General features: G+C 44.9%; 1 protein-coding gene across 1 annotated transcript in view; it reads left to right on the top strand.

Annotated features, from left to right (window-relative positions):
• Gnptab (N-acetylglucosamine-1-phosphate transferase subunits alpha and beta) overlaps positions 1–18,103 on the top strand; it is a 51,695-nt gene that overhangs the window by 21,513 nt on the left and 12,079 nt on the right. Inside the window, exons 12-14 of the mRNA XM_080272716.1 lie at positions 348–1,513; positions 1,724–1,876; positions 12,431–12,605. Coding sequence (XP_080128842.1) covers positions 348–1,513; positions 1,724–1,876; positions 12,431–12,605 — 1,494 coding nt within the window. The remainder of the gene's footprint in view (positions 1–347; positions 1,514–1,723; positions 1,877–12,430; positions 12,606–18,103) is intronic.

Genomic DNA, 18,103 nt, shown 5'->3' with positions numbered 1-18,103 from the left:
GTTTGAATCATAATTTGAGGCCACTGGCTGGGTTATGTGTATTGTCACCATGTAGTATGGTGTTTAAAAAATTGGGCAGCTTTCTCCACCCGCATATTGTCTATCATTTTTGCGTTGTAGCTTAATTTGGACATAAAATTTTGCCTTCTGTGTTATGTGAGTTTCGTACTATAGGATCGCACGTTATGTGAGTGCTGACTGTATATTTATTTTTAAGCATTTGATTTTTCTCGTACAGTTATCATTATCATCGTAACACTGTTCCCAGTAATGATTGGGTTGGGTGAGAACATTAGTTGCTGTTTTCTGCCAGTAATCACTTACTTATGTATTGTAATTTTTTCCAGTATGCATTTATGGTGAAGTGCAACACTTTCCCATTGGAAACTCACCGTATTAAGCCAGCCCAGCAGATAAAGACTCAACCCCCATTCACCATTAAAAATTTTACTTTTGAACAAGTGTCTCCTAAAGTGATACATGAGAAAGCCGATGAGAGAGAATGGAAGTTTATTCTGGTAAATATAAACTCATCAAGATTTCCTGAACATGTGTTGTCTGAACTTAGAGAACAAGAAGCCATGTTCAGAGCAGGAGAAGTTACCTTAAATGGTTTGAAGAGAAAGAAATCATTAATAATAGAAAAATACATGAAACTTAATCCTAGTCACAACTTAATGTATTATCAGACTGAGGCAGAGTGGCTTAAGATTAAAAACTTATTGCCTTTCAGTGAAAAAGATAAAAAAGACTCGTCTCATAATGTTGCTCAAGTTAAAAGCGTAATCAAGAATAATTCCAATTCATCCCATATTGCTCATAATAGTTCAGCAAATTTAAGTAAGTTAGAGCAGTCTAGGTCACTCTTGTGGCTTGGTAGTCTGCAGCCATCATTTGCAGACAATCAGAACAAAGACCAGCAATATAAATTCTCCCAGAGAGGCCCTAAAAAGCTTTTTAGTTTAAGATATTTTAAAGCAAATCTGATAAAAAATGCTGCAACTCAAAAGGCAAATATATCAACACAGGAGAAAGAAAGTGTAAATTCACAAGTAACAAACAGCCAGCAAGTTGTGCGAGAATTTAAAATCAAATCCTTAGAATCATTAAGTAAAGCTGTCCCACCCTGGGAGAGATTAAGACTAAGTTCAGACATATTGCCTTATCGAAAAGAAATATTGTTAACAGAAGTAAACAAGCCAATGCCCTCCAGTCTGACAGATGGTACTTTGGGAACATACCAAGGAAACTTACCCTGGGAACGACAGAAAATTTTCCCATCTACCTGTCAGGACATTGATGCTAAAAACAAGCATAGTGAACTAGTAACATTGTCCCCTGTTGATTATCAAGTACACTTTCCTGGACGGCGACGGCTTCTGGACATTTATGCAGATTCCCTTCTTCACGTCAACCGGCTCTACAACTTGGAATATGGCCATCAGGCTCGCCGTGTTCCTGCACACATGCCACACCTCATCAGTAAGACTATCATGCAGCGGCTTCAAGACAAGTGAGAACAGAATTTATTAGCCATCCCAGTACAGTACTTGTAATTCCAGCTTATTGCTCTGTAATGAACAAATATATTACTGTAATAAGAGAATGAACTAGACTGTGTCAGTTTTCAGTGTGTGTGCATATTGTGATGATGTTTTATTTATGTTAAATGTTGCCTATTAATTATTAAAAGTGACATATTGGTATCCAAATTTTGGGCCAGGTTCAAAGAGGAGTTTAAGTTGACGTCATCCCACCGTATACGCCAGGCTAATGACATGCAGTACTCCTTCTCCTATTACTTCTTCCTAATGAGTGAAAGGAGGAGGAGGTCCATTAGGGAGATTTTTTCTGAGTTTGATACAGATGGCTCTTGGTGAGTAAATGTCTGCTTTGTATTTTGTTAGATATAATGATAAACTGTACAAGAACATAATAATTATTCAGCTAATGCTGTAATTCTACAAGCAAAGGCTAATTAATATTGGTTTCTGAAATTGAGCAGTTGATGATTTATATAACAATAGTTTTTCTCTGTGACTTTGTTGTGCTTCCAGTCATTGCCTTGCGCTTCAGTGTGAAGGTGGTGTCACAAATCCCTCCCAAGAAGGGTATCATTAAGGCTGGTCATTCATCAACTCATGCCGAGCCGCAGATCTCATTTGAGGCAAAGAAGGTCTGCACAGGCCAAACTGCAAGCCTCATACGAGGTACAATTTACACAAGTTTGGTCACCATCCACTCACTCGATGTTGTGCTGCTCTCAGGTGTCTGCCCTTTCCTCTCCTCCATTCTTCTTTCCTTCCATCCACTTCTGTCTTTCTTTCCTTCATTCTTTTTTCATCCTTCTGCCTACAGATTACTTTACACTCCCTCTTCTGTCTTTCTTTCCTTCATTCTTTCCTTGTCCTTCTGTCTGTGGGTGTTTACAATGAATGACAAGCCAAATGGTTTCCTGTACACCAGGAAACCATTTACACTGCTGGGTGGTAACCATATAACCAAATTTTGGCGCTGGTGGTTTAGTGGGTAATTATGGTGCTCCAGTCGAATTGAGCCAGTGAAGGTTTATATCTAAGGGATAGTTGGAGTTTATTGCTCACATAGTGCCACTCAGGGATGAGTGAGGCTGGTCACTTTTATCTTAAATGTCAGGACCAACTTGCTTAGCCCCGGGTTCGTATGCTCGTCTTGGGGCAACATGGGATTGGAAGATGGATGGATGGATGTAAAACAGTGACTCAGGGGAGGTAATTTGCCTTAAAAAGAATCAGCCTGGCAGGGGTTAAGCTGCACAACAGTGTGAGTGTTGTTGTTCTTGTTGCCCTGCCCTGGCCTGTCTGGTTGAGCAGATTCATGGACTACAATAAAGCAGCTGTCTTCTAGTGGCAGACTGCCTTGCCAGGCTCAGACTAGGGCCCTTCTATATGGTGAATTGCTGGGAAAATAGAGGAAGCATAGCCCCCATGAGGGTGAGTTGTGCATAGGAGGTATGTGTGAGTAGTAATCTCAGACCAGACTTTGACTACTTGGTATATGTGGGGGAGTTCCCTGCCAGGGAATATTATGCAAGGTCAGCAACAAGGCCATTGCCCCACATCACTCCCATGGTAGTACGGTACCTCCCAGGGAAATGGTAACCATCCACTTACTACCTGTTGGCAAGCTAATGGGTGTTACATCTTGCTCATGGGTGACCCGGCACTGTGCAGGGCAGGGGAGTTCATCATCCCCGAGCCAGACACACACTCTGGCCATATACCTTACAGTGTGCAAGTTGTTGTTAATCAACTCCAGTCTGTCTGCCCAAGCAAACCCATCAACCACAATCAAGCAGCTGCCCCTGTAGAGCCATTCTATGCAGTATACTATAGCTCCAGTCAAGAAGGGTGGTACTCCCAAGGTGAATGGTAAGTTGATGTCAGGGAGAACTGGAGCTCCTGTTTCATCAGCCCTCAGGACTAGCTTCTGACCATCCCCCTTTGCCGAACTTTTTCAGTGTTTCGGCAACACAGAGAGTAGACCAGTATGCTCTCTAATACAAGTTCCTCAAACTGTCAATACCAAACTGCATGCACATTACACACCACACTTCCTATTCAAAATTTTACTAAAAATCGTGTCATATCACCATGAATCTTGGGGGGGGGGGGGAGACCATCAAAGCCATCACCATCTGCCCTTCTGTCGGTGACGACCAAGGGAGATGCATGGAACCACTGTCTGACACACTTCTTCATTTCTGCAACATTTGCAGCCTTTCCTTTAACTTTTTCTCTGTTGACTACCTCTCTTTAATACTGAACCTCATCTTCTATTCCTAACTGAGACACAGCTGTCTGAGACGACTGATATCAAACCTTTTTCTGTATCCTCCTGCTTTCTCAATACTCATTTCAAAGTCAAAGTGGCTGTTGTGTATATGTACGCAACAACTTATCTTGCTCTCGTGTTCCTGAACTTGAATCTTCTGAATTCTGTACTCTCTGGCTTTGGCTTTCCTCTCATTCTCTGACTAAATACAGTAATCTCTCGATTATCTGGACAACCACTACCTGGACAATCCATTATCTGAATGCTGTGATCTGGCTGTTCCAAGCCATTATTCGCAGATTTTTTCCCACTATCCAGACAAAATGCCTGTGTCTGTTTCGAAATTATGGTCGCGTGAAAAATTTCCTCCTGGACCGGCAGAAATAGCCTGGTGTTGCTTCCGTGTTTGGCTGGTTAGTTTACCCTGTGTCTGCCAGAGATCTCCCCTCTATCAGATTCAGTTCTTGTGCGGTGATGTAAACAGTTGTTATAGCGGCACACGTGGTGTTTTTTTTGCGGTTGTTCTCTTCCTGCTTCTGGCCTTGCTATTCCTTACTTGCCTCTTTCTAGGTTGTGTGATTGTGGCCCTTTCACCAGGGAAAAGGAAGAGGGTAGTGCTGACTCTTTTGAAGTAGGAGATCCAGGGTAAGATTGACTCGGAATTGTTGAATCGTGTGTTGACATTGATTTTATTATAGCTTACTCTGCTGTACCATGATTTTGTTTTATTTTACCATGATTTCATTACATTTTACCATTATGTTTTGTATACCCACTGCATTTTTCTTGTGTAGCAATTTATTTCATGTTTTCATGTCACTGCAGGGTATAGCCCTGCAGTCTGTGGTTTATGAGTCTACTTGATCATGGTAATTGCTTGGTTGTGATTTATAGGTCTGCTTGACCAGAGTAGTGTTAAACAACAAGAACAAGTGTTGTATACAGCACTGTAGTTGCCTTTTACACTGGGTTTCAAAGTTAGGTTATGTACAAATGGGGGCCAGGGAAGAAGTTCATTATCTGGATGGAATCACTACATGGACATGCCTTTGTCTCTATTACGTTGGATAGTAGAGGAATTACTATATATCTGTGCTGTTTGCTTATCCCTTAATTCTACTGACTATGAAAAATTCTTCAGCTGTCTTACTTCTGAGATGGAACACATCCTTTCAATTTCTCCTTTCTCTGAAAGCTCCATTCTTGGAGCCGAGGTTCAGTGGGTTAGAGCGCTCTGCTCTGGCCGAAGGTTCAGAGGGTCGAGTCCACCCAAGGATCATTGGTAGACATCAGGAAGGGCATCTGGTCATAAAGTGCTACACAATCCAATCCTAAGTCCTCTACCCAAGGGCAACGCCTTAGCCCTTATCAGAAAAAGGGAACTCGGCATAAAACTCAAAAAAGAAAAAAAAAAAAAAATCACCACCTTTGGCTCTCCTCTCCTTTCACTGATCCACCTAGTGAACAAGCCTGCATCATTTCTATTCGTCATGACCTAGAGGAACTTGTACAGCACACTACCCGTATCCCTGACCACCATGGAGAGACTTCCAATTGACCTCTTCCTTACAACTAATCCTTTTGCTTACACTTTTAAGCTTTCTTCTCCATTGGGCTCCTCAGATCACAGCCTTATCAGTATCATCTTAACCTGTCCCATCACTCCAGTAAAGCCTGTGGACCCTCCCAAGAAGCATCGGTTGTGCACTTTGGAGTTGCTGCTTGGGAGACTCTCAGGCAGTACTTCTTTGATTTTCCATGGAATGATTATATCATCCAAGGCCAAGAGCTATCTGAGTGTGCCTTGCGTATTACGGAGGTTATTCTCTTGGGCGTAGAAGCATATTTTCCTTTCTCATATCCTTTGACTAATGCAAAAAAAAAAACTTGGTTTGATCATGCTTGTTCTAATGCTGTCCATAACGAAGAGAAGCCCTACAAAAGGTACCAGAGCCAACTCACCCCTGAATCTCATCTGTTGTATGTTTCTGCTTGGAGTTGTGCTAAGTCTGTTCTTCACTCTGCTAAAAATGATTTCATTCTTTCTAAATGCTCTGAACTCTTGAACTTGAATTCTTCCTGCTCCCTCTGGTGCCTTGCCAAAAACCTTTCTGACAACTTTACCTCATCATCCATCCAGCCTCTTTTCCACTTTGATGGCTTCGTAGCTATTTCTTCTACTGATAGAGCAGAACTCTTCGCTCAGACTTTCTCCTCCAATTCTACCTTAGACTATTCCAGTGCTGTTCCTCCATCACTTCTGCCCTCTGACTTCATCATTTCAGTTGATGTATTTTCAGCCTTCCCCAGCCTCAATACTAACAAGGCATATGGGCCTGATGGGGTCCTTCCTGTTGTCCTCAAGATTTGTGCTTCTGTGCTTACATCCTGCCTAGGTAAACTCTTTCGCCTTTGTCTGTCAACTTGTATCTTTCCTTCTTGCTGGAAGTTTGCGCTCGTTGAGCCTGTCCCAAAGAAGGGTGACCATTCTCATCCCTGTAACAATTACCCAATTGCTTTAACATCATGTGTTTCAAAAGTTTTCAAGTCTATTCATAACAAAAAAATTTTAAAGCATCTTTCCCATCACAACCTTCTTTCTGATCGTCAGTATGGGCTCTGCCAGGGACGCTCCACTGGCGATCCCCTCCTATCCTTTCATACATCTAGTCATCCACCTTTTGGGACTTTGGCGACTTTGGTGAAAGCTGTGCTGTTGCACTTGACATCTGAAAGGTTTTTAATTACATCTAGCGTAAATCTTTAATTTCCATACTGCTCTCTTATGGTGTAGTGGCCACCACCAGCATCCACTACAACAGCTTCCCCTGCAGCCACTTCCCTTGGCGATCTTGGGGACCATATGTGCTACGGGCAACCATGGCACAGGGAACCACTGGTTGGTGTGCCCTTCTTGCCCGCAGGAGCAGAGCTGGTGACTCTGCAGCCATGCTGGGGAAGACAGACCAGGGTGAGCATCAACTCAGTTCACGAGCACCTGGTCCAGCAGTCTCACCTGCACCAGCTCCAGTCTCGTCAGCAGCAGCGGCTCCGGCTCCAGTCTCCTAGCAGCAGGAGATACAACTTCTTCAGCAATGTCTTGCCAGCACCACCAGCAGCCTTCATTACAACAGCAGCTCACCATGGTCTCAGTGGCTCACTAGGCCACACAACGTACACTAGTACATCCCCCTCTCACAACATACCCTTGTAGCATACATTAAGGTATGTTGTACTGCCTCAGTGATATACAATCTAAACCCTACAGGATCATGTTTGGTATTGTCCTGTGTGATAGTAAAACACTCGTTCCGCTACATTGGTGACTCCCAGAACCATAACGCACAGTGGAGAACACCAGGCTGCCAGGACCTAGCTTACACAGTGGACAACACCAAGCAGACCAGACCTACCCAGCCTGGCTCGAGCTGTCCAGGTCCCAGCCATCCTGGCCCCAGCTGCTCAGGCCCTTGTGGTCCTGGCCCCCAGCATTCCCAGCCTTGGCCCAGCAGCACTAGCCCTGGCCCATTGGTCCCAGCCCTGGTCTAGCAGCCACATCCCTGGCCCAGGAGTCTCAGCCATGACCCAGCAGTCCCAGTCATTGTCCAGCAGCCTCAGCCCTGGCCCAGTGGCCCCAGCCCTGGCCCAGTGGCCCCAGCCCTGGCCCAGTGGCCCCAGCCCTGGCCCAGTGGCCCCAGCCCTGGCCCAGTAGCCCCAGCCCTGGCCCAGCAGTACCAGCCCTGGCCCAGCAGTACCAGCCCTGGCCCAACAGCTCCAGCCCTGCCTCAACAGCCCAAGCCATGGCCCAGCAGCCCAAGCTATGGCCTAGCAGCCTCAGGTGTGGCCCAGCAGCCTCAGGTGCAACCCAGCAGCCCTAGCCATGGCCCAGCCATGGTTCAGCAGCCCCAGCCCTGGCCTCAGCAGCCCTAGCCGTGGCCCAGCCATGGTTCAGCAGCCCCAGCCCTGGCCCAGCCATGGTTCAGCAGCCCCAGCCCAGGCCCCAGCAGCCCTGGCCATGGCCCAGCCATGGTTCAGCAGCCCCAGCCCTGGCCCCAGCAGCCCTGACCCCTGTGTTCTGGGCCCCAGCAACATCCGCCGCAGCAGTGTTGGCCTCAGCAGCCTGGCCTCCAGCAGCCTGGCCCCAGCTGCCCGGGTCCCAGCACCTCCCACCACAGCAGGCCTGGCCCCAGCGGCCCGGGTCCCAGCACCTCCCACCACAGCAGGCCTGGCCCCAGTGGCCCGGGTCCCAGCACCTCCCACCACAGCTGGCCTGGCCTCGGCAACTCCCACTGCAGCAGTGCCAACCCCAGCAGCCAGCACCCCAACAGTCCTGGGTCCAGTAGCCCGGGCCCCAGCAGCCCTGGCTCTAGCAGCCCCAACCCTAGCAGCCCTGGCCCCAGCTGCCCGGCCCCCCAGCAGCCCCGGCCCCAGCAGCCTTGGACCCAGGAGCCCTCTTCCCACAGCTCCCAGGGGGGAAGGGGAATATTGTAGTGACCACCACCAACATCCACTACAATAGTTTCCCTCCCATGGCGGTCTCAGAGACAATATATGCTAGCTCTGGGCAGCAATGGCACAGGGGACCCCTGGCTGGTGTGCCTTTCTTGCCAGCAGGAGCAGAGCGGGTGACTGTGCAGCCATACTGGGGAAGACAGACCAGGGTGAGCGTCAACTCAGTTCACCAGCATCAGCTCCAGTCATGTCAGCAGCAGCAGCTCCAGCTTCTCCAGTGATGTCTTGCCAGTGCCACCAGCAGCCCTCATCACTACAGCAGCTCACTGCAGTCTCAGTGGCTCACTAGGCCACACGACGTAGTACTTCCCTTTCTCATAGCATGCCCTTGTAACATACATTATGTTGTTCCACTTCAATAATCTACAATCTACACCCTACAACATCGTGTTTGATATTGTCCTGTGTGGTCGTAAAACACTTGTTCTGCTATGATGGTTTCTATCCTTCTGTGTGTGTCTTTATCTCTTCTGTAGCTTCCTTTCTGGTCGTTGTATAGCTGCTGTTGTAGACAGCCACCTTTCATTTAGAGCTATCAGTAGTGGTGTTCCTCAGGGCTCTGTCTTATCACCAACTTTCTTTCTTTTATTCATCAGTGACCCTATAAGTCGTACATCCATCCCAATCCACTCATATGCTGATGACTCCACCCTTCACCTTTCCATTCGCTTCCCACAGTGTCTATTTCAGCAGTTACATCAACAAACAAGGGATGAGGCAATGGTACACCCAGTGTCTGACTTGGCTCATATCTCTGATTGGGGTAAAAGTAATCTTGTTGTTTTTAAGGCATCAAAAACTCAGTTCTTACATCTGTCAACCCGACACAATCTTCCACAGGAGTACCCTCTAACTTTTAACAATATCCAGCTGAATCTTGCATCATCTTACTTTGGGTTTCATTCTCATGGGATTTATCTTGGAAAAGAACATATTACATCTTGTAAAATCTGCTTCTAAGAGATTAGGTTTGCTAAGCCAACTCTGTGCCTTCATTACCTCTGCACAGTTGTTGACTTTATACAGTTTTTTTTCGCCCCTCAATTGAGTACAACTCTCACGTGTGGGGAGGCTCCCCACAAACAGCTCATTTCAATAAGGTGGAATCAAAGGCTTTTTGCCTCATTAAATCTCCTCCTTGTACTGGCTCCCCTCAACCTGTATCTCTTTGCCACACTGTTGCATTCTTATCTCTTTTCTCTCATTACTTCAATGGTCACTGCTCCTCTGAACTATCTGCTTGCATCCCTTCACCACTACGGCAGCCGTGTAGCACCCGTCTAGCAACAAACTCTCATCCCTTTTCAGTACAACTCTGTTGCAAGAGTTAACCATTACTTCCAGTGCTTCATATATGTAAACGGGTCATCTCTGGAACTGTCTCCCCCTGTCTGTATTTCCTACTGCCTATGATCTCCAGTCTTTCAAATGCAGTGTGTCCAGGCATCTCAAAATGAACGGATCTTGTATTTGGGTTTCAATTATCTTGTTTTTGTTTTTTCTTGGAACTGGCCTTTGGTTCCTTCTTCCTTGCATAAAAAAAAAAAAAAACTGATGATCCCTTGAGGTTAACAACCTGGTTAGATGCTGCATTTATGTCTGTCCTTCCAGTTAACAGGGGCACCGTAGTGGGCACCTTTTCACCCTATGATTTGGTTGGTTACCACCCATCACAGTAAATGGTTTCCTGTTTTACAGGAAACCATTAGCTTTGCCACTCAGTGTAGAGCCACCTGAGGTGGAAAGAAGAGTAATAAAAGTGGCAGGAAGGAAAAGTAGAAGGAGAGGAGGGCAGACATAGAAACAGAATGATAACGTGAAGCAAGAAGTAGGCAGCATTACATTGAGTGAGTGGATGATGGTTGCCACCACCTACCACTGCAGTGTGCAAGTAATCAGCATTACCACACATCAGCAGGTTGATGTAAATAATTACAATAGTCCTGAAAAATAATGTACATCAACACTTTCACATCCAGTACAGTATGTCAAAACAGAAGGCAAATATTGATATTGGTTTATTATTGGCAAAAATGCTGAAATCAGTGAGACATCATTTTGGTTACAGCACTATGTTCAGCTTTGTAAAAAAAAAATGGAAATCCACAGAACTGACTATTTGTCCAGCTCTGGATTGGTAAAACAGATGTAAAATGTCCTATTTCAGTTTGTTTGGATATTTGTTGCGTTGTTATGGTGATAGGCTCAGGCCACCTAAAATCTTTGGAAGTTGGATACAGTATTTGAACAAACAGGTCATGAATATAAAAACATTGATAACAATATTGATTAGCTCTGCCCTTAAGTTTACAGCACCTAGCTAACAGTGGAACTTTGTGCATGCACTTGTTGTGTCAGTCTCATTCAGTGATGCATCTTTTAATGCAGATAATAATGTATCACGACATTGTACCACGTATCAGATAAGTGTAACCATTGTTTTACAAACAGCTGGTATGTCACAGATATCTGGAGGGTGGCAGCAACTTCCCAGCACAATCCACTCAAGAAGAATTATTACCCCTCTGTACATTAATGATGCAATGCATAAAGATATTGATAGAGACAACAGATAATGTATAATGTTCACTGCCTCCCATATTTTCCTCTTTCAGTAGGTATTAAAATTTTGTACTTTCTTTTAGCAGATGCTTTTGAAACTTACGATTTGACCTGATTCAGAAGTAGTAAGTTTTTCCTGTACAGCTGACTTTATCAACCTCCAGTTCCAGTATATTCCACCCACTGAGTGCTGGAGAATGGTGTCTTTGTGTCGTGGCACTGACGTGGCTGCATGGCTTCACTGCCTAATCATGCTAACACCCCTCAGCTTCGTCCTTAATCTGTGAAAGGGGGATGGTGAATTGCAAAAAGGGGGCAACATCAACCTGTAGACTACTGTTTTTTTTGCTTGTAGTCAAAAACCTCTAAAATTTTGGAACCACCAGTCTCAAATGCTTGAGATCTGTATGTTACATCTACTGTAAGCTAAACCTGTGACAGCTTCTGGCTGGTGACAGACTTTATTCTCATGCATAACTTTCTGTTTTCTATTAGTCAAAGTAAAAGGGGTGTCATCATCATCATCATCATCATCATCATCATCATCATCATCATCATCATCTAATCCTGTGTTGCCCCATGAGGCGTGTAGGAGCCCGGGGATAGGCACATATGACATTTAAGATGAGAGTGACCATCCTCACTCATCGCTAAGTGGCTTACATGAGCAATAAACCCCAACCATCCCTTGGATATAAACCTACACAGGCTCAGTCCAGCAGGAGTGCCTTAATTACTCACCAAACCACCAGTTGCCATAGTCTGGTTACATGGTTACCACCTAGCTTAGTAAATGGTTTCCTGGTGTACAGGAAACCATTTGGCTTGTCAGCCAGTGTAGAGTCACCTGTAGACAGAAGGAAGAGAAAAGAAAGAAGGAGAGGAAGACAGAAGAGGAAGGCAGGAAAGAAGGAAGGAAGAGAAGAAAGGGCAGTCACCCTAGAACAGCACTACATTGAGTGAGTGGATGGTGAGTGCCCCCACGTACCACAACATGATTCATTAGCATTATTGTGATAGAGTACAGTATTTAAGGTTTTATAAATTGAAAAACGGAGTAAAGTGGCAGTTTTGATATCACATTTAAAGAGTGCCGTAAGAAAAGAGTAGAATGGATATACTGTACAGCACAGTATTGTTGAGTAAGAGGAGCATTTGAGAGATTGAGGGTTATACATGAAGAAAAAGTAGTCTGGAGATGATTCTGTCATGGCCATCCCCTGTCAGAGGTTCCCATGAGGGAGCAAGGCATCAGATAATTAACATGCTAGTTAGCCTGTCTGTACGTGTTAGCAATGTTGGAATGAAATTACTGAGTAGTGGTAACTGTGTTTAATTAATCTTATTCACACTTGTAAGTGTACCGTAAACTACCAGATCTTCCCTTGACCTGCTGAAATTGTTTTTACAGCACATTCCCTCATTACACCTCACATTTATTCACTCACTACATCTTACTGCACCTCATGCATGGTACCTTGCTCTTCCTCTTCTGTCTTCATTTTAACCTCCCTTTTTTTTTTTTTTTTTCCTTCCCCCACAGGACCCTTTCAGATCGCGAGATACGTACTTTGCTTACTCGCTTGTATGACCTACCTCTACCTTACTCCACGGTTCAAGCCTTCCACCGAGTTGTACGCAATTGTTCCTCTGTTCTGCCTGTCCAAGAGTATCAGCGCCCTACCCCACCCTATGAGAGATATGCAGATTCAGACCTTGTGAGTTTTTGCCATGTTTATAGTGCCTTTTTGTCTGGGTGCCTGAGTGAGTGGTTTTAATCAGTGTTGGAGTGGCGGATGGGGGTGCCCATCATCCACTCATTCAATGTAGAATGATGCCATATGAGCTCTACACAGAGTGACAAGCCAAATGGTTTCCTGTACCCAGGAAACAATTTGCTATGCTGGATGGTAATCATATAACCAGGGTTTCTGGCAGGGTTAAGTGTCCCCCAGATTCCCGTATCCAAAATCACTTAATCATGGCAGTCGTTTCGGAGAGCCTTGGAGGGCCCAATACCTGCCCAGGGCCCCAACCAAATGGGCAGATTCGCATGGCCATGTGGAATGTGAGAGGTGTGAATGAGGAGAGCAAGAGGTTGGAAGTGGTGAATGTGTTCAAGAGTGCGAGATGTGCTATGATGGCAATGTGTGAAACGAAGATGAAAGGGTGCGAAGTGGAGGAATGGGAGGGTGTGGAATGTGTAAACTTGGGAATGAATGGGTGAGGAAGGTGCAAGGAAGGAGTTGCTTAGTTGATGAATGAGGTGTGGCAGAGTGGAATGAGAGACTACAAATGTGTCAGCTCAAGGTGTATATATGTCAAGTTCAAGTTTGAGAAGGTGAAAATGGCAGTGATTGTAGCATATGCACCATGTGAGGACGGCAGTGAGAGAGAGAAAGACAGATTTTGGGATGAGCTGGATGAAGTAGGGGGAGAAATTCCCAGGAGCTATAAAGTGATTGTAATGGGGGATATGAATGGAAGAGTAGGCACTGGTCTTGAGGATGACATAATGGGCTGTTATGGAGTACCAGGAGAAAATGATAACGGGAAGCGACTAAAGGATATGTGTCAGGAGAGGAGGTTGTGCATTTTTAACTCGTATTTCAAACACAAAGATGCCCATAAATATACATGGTATAGAGGCAACGGGGACCGTGTTGAAAGAACCCTGATTGATTAAGTGTTCGTAGAGAGGCCGATGATGGGAATGGTTGCTGATACGAGGGCCGTGAGTGGACGTTGTAGAAGTCTGTCAAATCATATGATTGTGATATGCAAGATCAAGCTGAGAGGAGTGAGGTGGATCAGGAGAGAGAGGAGCAGTCAGGGAGAAAGACTGAAAGTTGAGAAGCTGAGGATCAAAGAAATGGCAGATGATTACAGGACCAAAGTAGAGGAGGAGTTAGAATCAGTGAACTGGAATGTCATGGATCTGGACAGCCTGTGGAATGCATATAGGGATTGCTTAGTTAGGAATGCTAAAGTGGTGTGTGGTGTGGCAAGAGTAACAATAAAGAAGAAAGGTACGGCATGGTGGGATGAGGAGGTTAAGAGAGCGGTGGAGGAAAAGAGGAAGAAGTGGCTAAAGTGGTTACAGGATAGAGGTTCAGTTGATGTAAGAACTGAGTATATTGAGAGCAAGAAGCACGTAAAGTGAGTAGTGAAGAGGAAAAAGAAGGAGGTAAGTGATGATCTAGGAAGAAAAATGAATGCGAACTACTTTGAAAATAGGAAGTTATTCTGGAAAGAGGTGCGGAAATGTAGAAGTGAAAGCGGAAAGAAATGTGATGGTGTGAAGGATGCAGGTGGTAGATTATTAACCCATGGAGATGAAGTAAGGACCAGATGGAAAGAATATTTTGAAAGCCTGATGAATGGGAATAGAGAGAGCAGAGCGGCTGTAAACATGATTGGTTTTGGGGGTGTGCAGAGAAGGAATGCGGTGCCAGGAGATATGACACTCACACAGGTGAAGAGTGCTGTGAAGCGGCTGAAAAATGGGAAAGCAGCTGGGGTTGATGAGGTGTATGCAGAAATGCTCAAGTGTATTGGAGAGAGTGAAATGAAGTGCTTGTTGGAGATATGTAAGAAGGCATGGATGAGTGAAACTGTGCCTGCAAAGTGGAAAAATTCTGTGATTGTACCCCTGTACAAAAATAAAGGTGAGTGAAGTGAGTGCAGGAATTATCATGGCATAAGTTTATTGAATGTGGTAGGGAAGGTATATGGAAGAATTATAAAGTAAGAGAGATATCAGAAGTCCTAGTGGGTGAAGAACAGGGTGGCTTTAGGAGTGGCAGAGGATGTGTGGATCAAATATTTGCAGTGAGACAGATAGCAGAGAAGGCTTGTGAGAAGGACCATAAGGTGTTTATGGCATTCGTAGATCTGGAAAAAGCATATAACAGGGTAGACAGAGAGGGATTGTGGAAAATTTTGAGCATGTATGGTTTAGATGGTAAGCTGCTAGGTGCTGTCAAGAGTTTTTATGATGGTAGTGAAGCATGTGAAAGAGTTAATGGGCTTCTAAGTGAGTGGGTTCACGATCGGTGTGGGCCTACGACAAGGTTGTGTGATGTCCCCGTTGTTGTTGAGTTTATATATATATATATATATATATATATATATATATGGATGGGGTGATGAGAGAAGTAAAAACACAATTAATGGAGAGAGGGATGGCATTGGTAATGAATGGTAATGGATGGAATATCTCAAATTTGTTGTATGCTGATGATGCAGTACTGCATGCAAGTGCTGGACAAGAGTAAAGTGATGGTTATTGAGAGAGAAGGTGACTCCCAGTGTGATGATACAGTGAATGGAAAGAGACTGGAATTGGTGAGATAGTTCAAATACGTGGGTACAGTGATAGAAAAGAGAGGAAAATGTGCAAAAGAAGTGGAAAGTAGAGTGACACAAGGAAGAAAAGTAGCTGGTGCAATGAAGGCCTTGATAAGAAACAGAGGCTTGAGTGTTGCAGCTGCACAAGGCTTACATGAGGGAGTGTTTGTGCCAACTTTAACATATGGATGTGAGACTATGGTGTGTCATGAAAATGAAAAGTCAAGAGTGAGAGCAGTGGAGATGGAACTGCTGAGGAATGTTTGTGGAGTACAGAGGGTAGATAGGATACAAAATAATGTAATTCGTGAAAGGTATGGAGTGAGGAAGTTGGTGGACACCAGAATTGAAGAGTGTGTACTGAGATCGTATGGTCATGTGGAGAGAATGGATAACAATAGAGTGGTGAAAAAGGTATATCTGAACGAATTTGAAGGAGGGAGGAGGTGAGGCAGGCCAAGGAGAAGGTGGAGAGATATGGTGGATGAGTGTGTGAGGAAGAGAGGTTTGGAAGTTGGTGAGGCTAGGGAACTGACAAGAGATCGAGCTGGGTGGATGAATGTTGTGAGGAGAAGTGCATGATCAGGGCTTTTGGCACCCCTTTTTAACGTGGCAGCATCCAGATTGACTCAGTCAGATACATTTATGTGAAGCTACAGAACATGGTGAATGTTTTTTGATGTATCCAACAGAGCCAGGATTCTGGGGGCTTAAATGATGAGTGAATGGAAGCGTGGCCCATTGGACTGGGCAAATTTGGGCTGCCTGGACATTGCTACTCCTCACCCTGCCCTTGGGTGGAAAAGGAGGTCCAGATGATGATCCATCCATCCATCATCCAATCCTACATTGCCCCTCCAGATGTTGATGATGGAGTAAAATAAAGATATGTAATACCCCCATGGATGTTCAGTATGTATGTGGATAGGATTATGAGAAAGTCAAAACTTGAGTTATAGAAAGAAGGATGAAAATGGTAGTGAATGATAATGGGTGGAGTAGCTCAAATCTATGTATGCAGATGATGCTGTGTTGCTACTAATTGTGATCAAGAGCTTTACAGACTGGTGCAGAGTTTTGTTGATATCTGTGAGGGTTTATGCTTTGAAGATTGGTGTAGAATTTTGTTATGTCTGTGAATGTTGTGCTGTGAAAGTTAATGTTGTAAAGAATACATTACTGATGGTTGTTGAGAGAGGATGTAACTCTTGGCATGATTTGCTGGTGAAGAGAAAGACATGAAACAGTAAGGGTATTAAATACATAGGTGCAGTAGTAGGTAACTTTGTAAAGGATATAGAAAGTAGAGTAATATAGGGATGGAAAGTGGCTGGTGATGTGGTCTTGATGCAAAACAGAGACCCGAGTGTTGAGGCAGCACAAGGATTACGTGAAGGTTTTGTAGTGCCTACTCTGAGTCATAGGTGTGAGAATGGAATCAGAGTACCAGTATGCATAGATGGTATGCCTATATGGAGAGAACAGGTGTGAACAGGGTGGTGAAAAGAGTACTGTAAATGTGATTGAAGTTAAAAGTGGAAAGAGGTACGTAGGCCAAAGATAATGTATGAGAAAGTGAGGTATGGAGTTTGATGAGACAAGGGAACTATCAGGACTCTGAGCTGATTGGAGGAATTATGTGCAGAGAAGTGCATGACATGGGCTTGGCACTGCTTCTTGGATGTTGTCAGATTGACCGTGTAACATAATAGGTTATATGGAGTGTGTATGTGAGTTTTACGCCAGGTACCCCTTTTTTGGATAAGGGCTAAGGCATTGCCCCTGGGTAGAGGACTTTGGTTTGGAGCGTGTAGCATTTTATGACCGGATGCCCTTCCTGATGTCTACCAATGACCCTTGGGTGGATTCGATCCTCCGACCCTACGGTCAGAGCGGAGCGCTCTAACCCACTGAGGTTATGTGTGTGAGGTGGAGTCTGGATTCTAGGGGCATGAATAGTGAGTGGTTGAGTGTATGTCCCATTTTATAGAGCATATTGGTGATTAGTTCTCTTGCTCTCATTTTCTCTTGCTTTCTGGATCCTGCCACATCCCAACTTTAGATGGGGAAAAGAGGTTGGGAGATGTCAATGATGATAGAATTTCTACATTTTTCACCTCATTCCAAAACAGTTGCTTGTTTTCAGAGAATACAGCAATCACTCAGTTATCTGGATGCTCTGTATCAGGAAATTAGGCTTTGGCTCTATTAAATCTGTATTAAATCCATATCTGGAGTTATTTGTCTATATCCGAATGTAAGAGCTCCTACATCGGCACCTGGCTGGTCTACAAAATAAAAAAATCAGTTCGGTGGCAGGCCAGCCTCTCCCACCACACACGGGTACTAGACGGAACCCACAAGCTGAGCAAAAATGGTTGTCTGGTTCCCTACCAAACGGTCAAAATTCCCTAGCAGCCCCTATCACTTGGAAAGTTCAGCCAGTTAGAGAGTAATACAGGCATGTAACCCACAAGCAGAGGAAAATGGCTGTCACGCTCCGTACTGAATGGTCAAAGTCCCCCGGCAGTCCAGATCACTCGGAAAGTTCCGCCAGCACTCGAGTATACAGGCCTGTAACCCACAAGATGAGTATAATGGCTGTCTAGCTCCCTAGTGAACGGTCAAAGTGCCCCGGTAGCGTGGATCACTCGGATGCTAATGGCCGCACGCTAGTTCGGTAATACAGACCTCAACCTACAAGATGAGCAAATTTGGCCGTCCAGCTCCCTCACTGCATGGTGAAAGTTCCCCCGCCGCTCTCACTTCGCATCCCCCTGTCCCTTCTCCATCCCCCTCCAAGCTCAGCGTTGCCAGGCGCATCTCTCTTCCCTTCCCCTCACCCTCCCTCCCCTGCCCCTGCTAG

The sequence above is a fragment of the Coenobita brevimanus genome, chromosome 51, assembly GCF_032717465.1.
Source record: "Coenobita brevimanus isolate Jiangsu-jjx chromosome 51, ASM3271746v2, whole genome shotgun sequence".
NCBI classification, from domain to species: Eukaryota; Metazoa; Arthropoda; class Malacostraca; order Decapoda; family Coenobitidae; genus Coenobita; species Coenobita brevimanus.
Note: the sequence above shows the minus strand (reverse complement) of the source record. Positions and strands in the feature narration are given on the sequence as shown.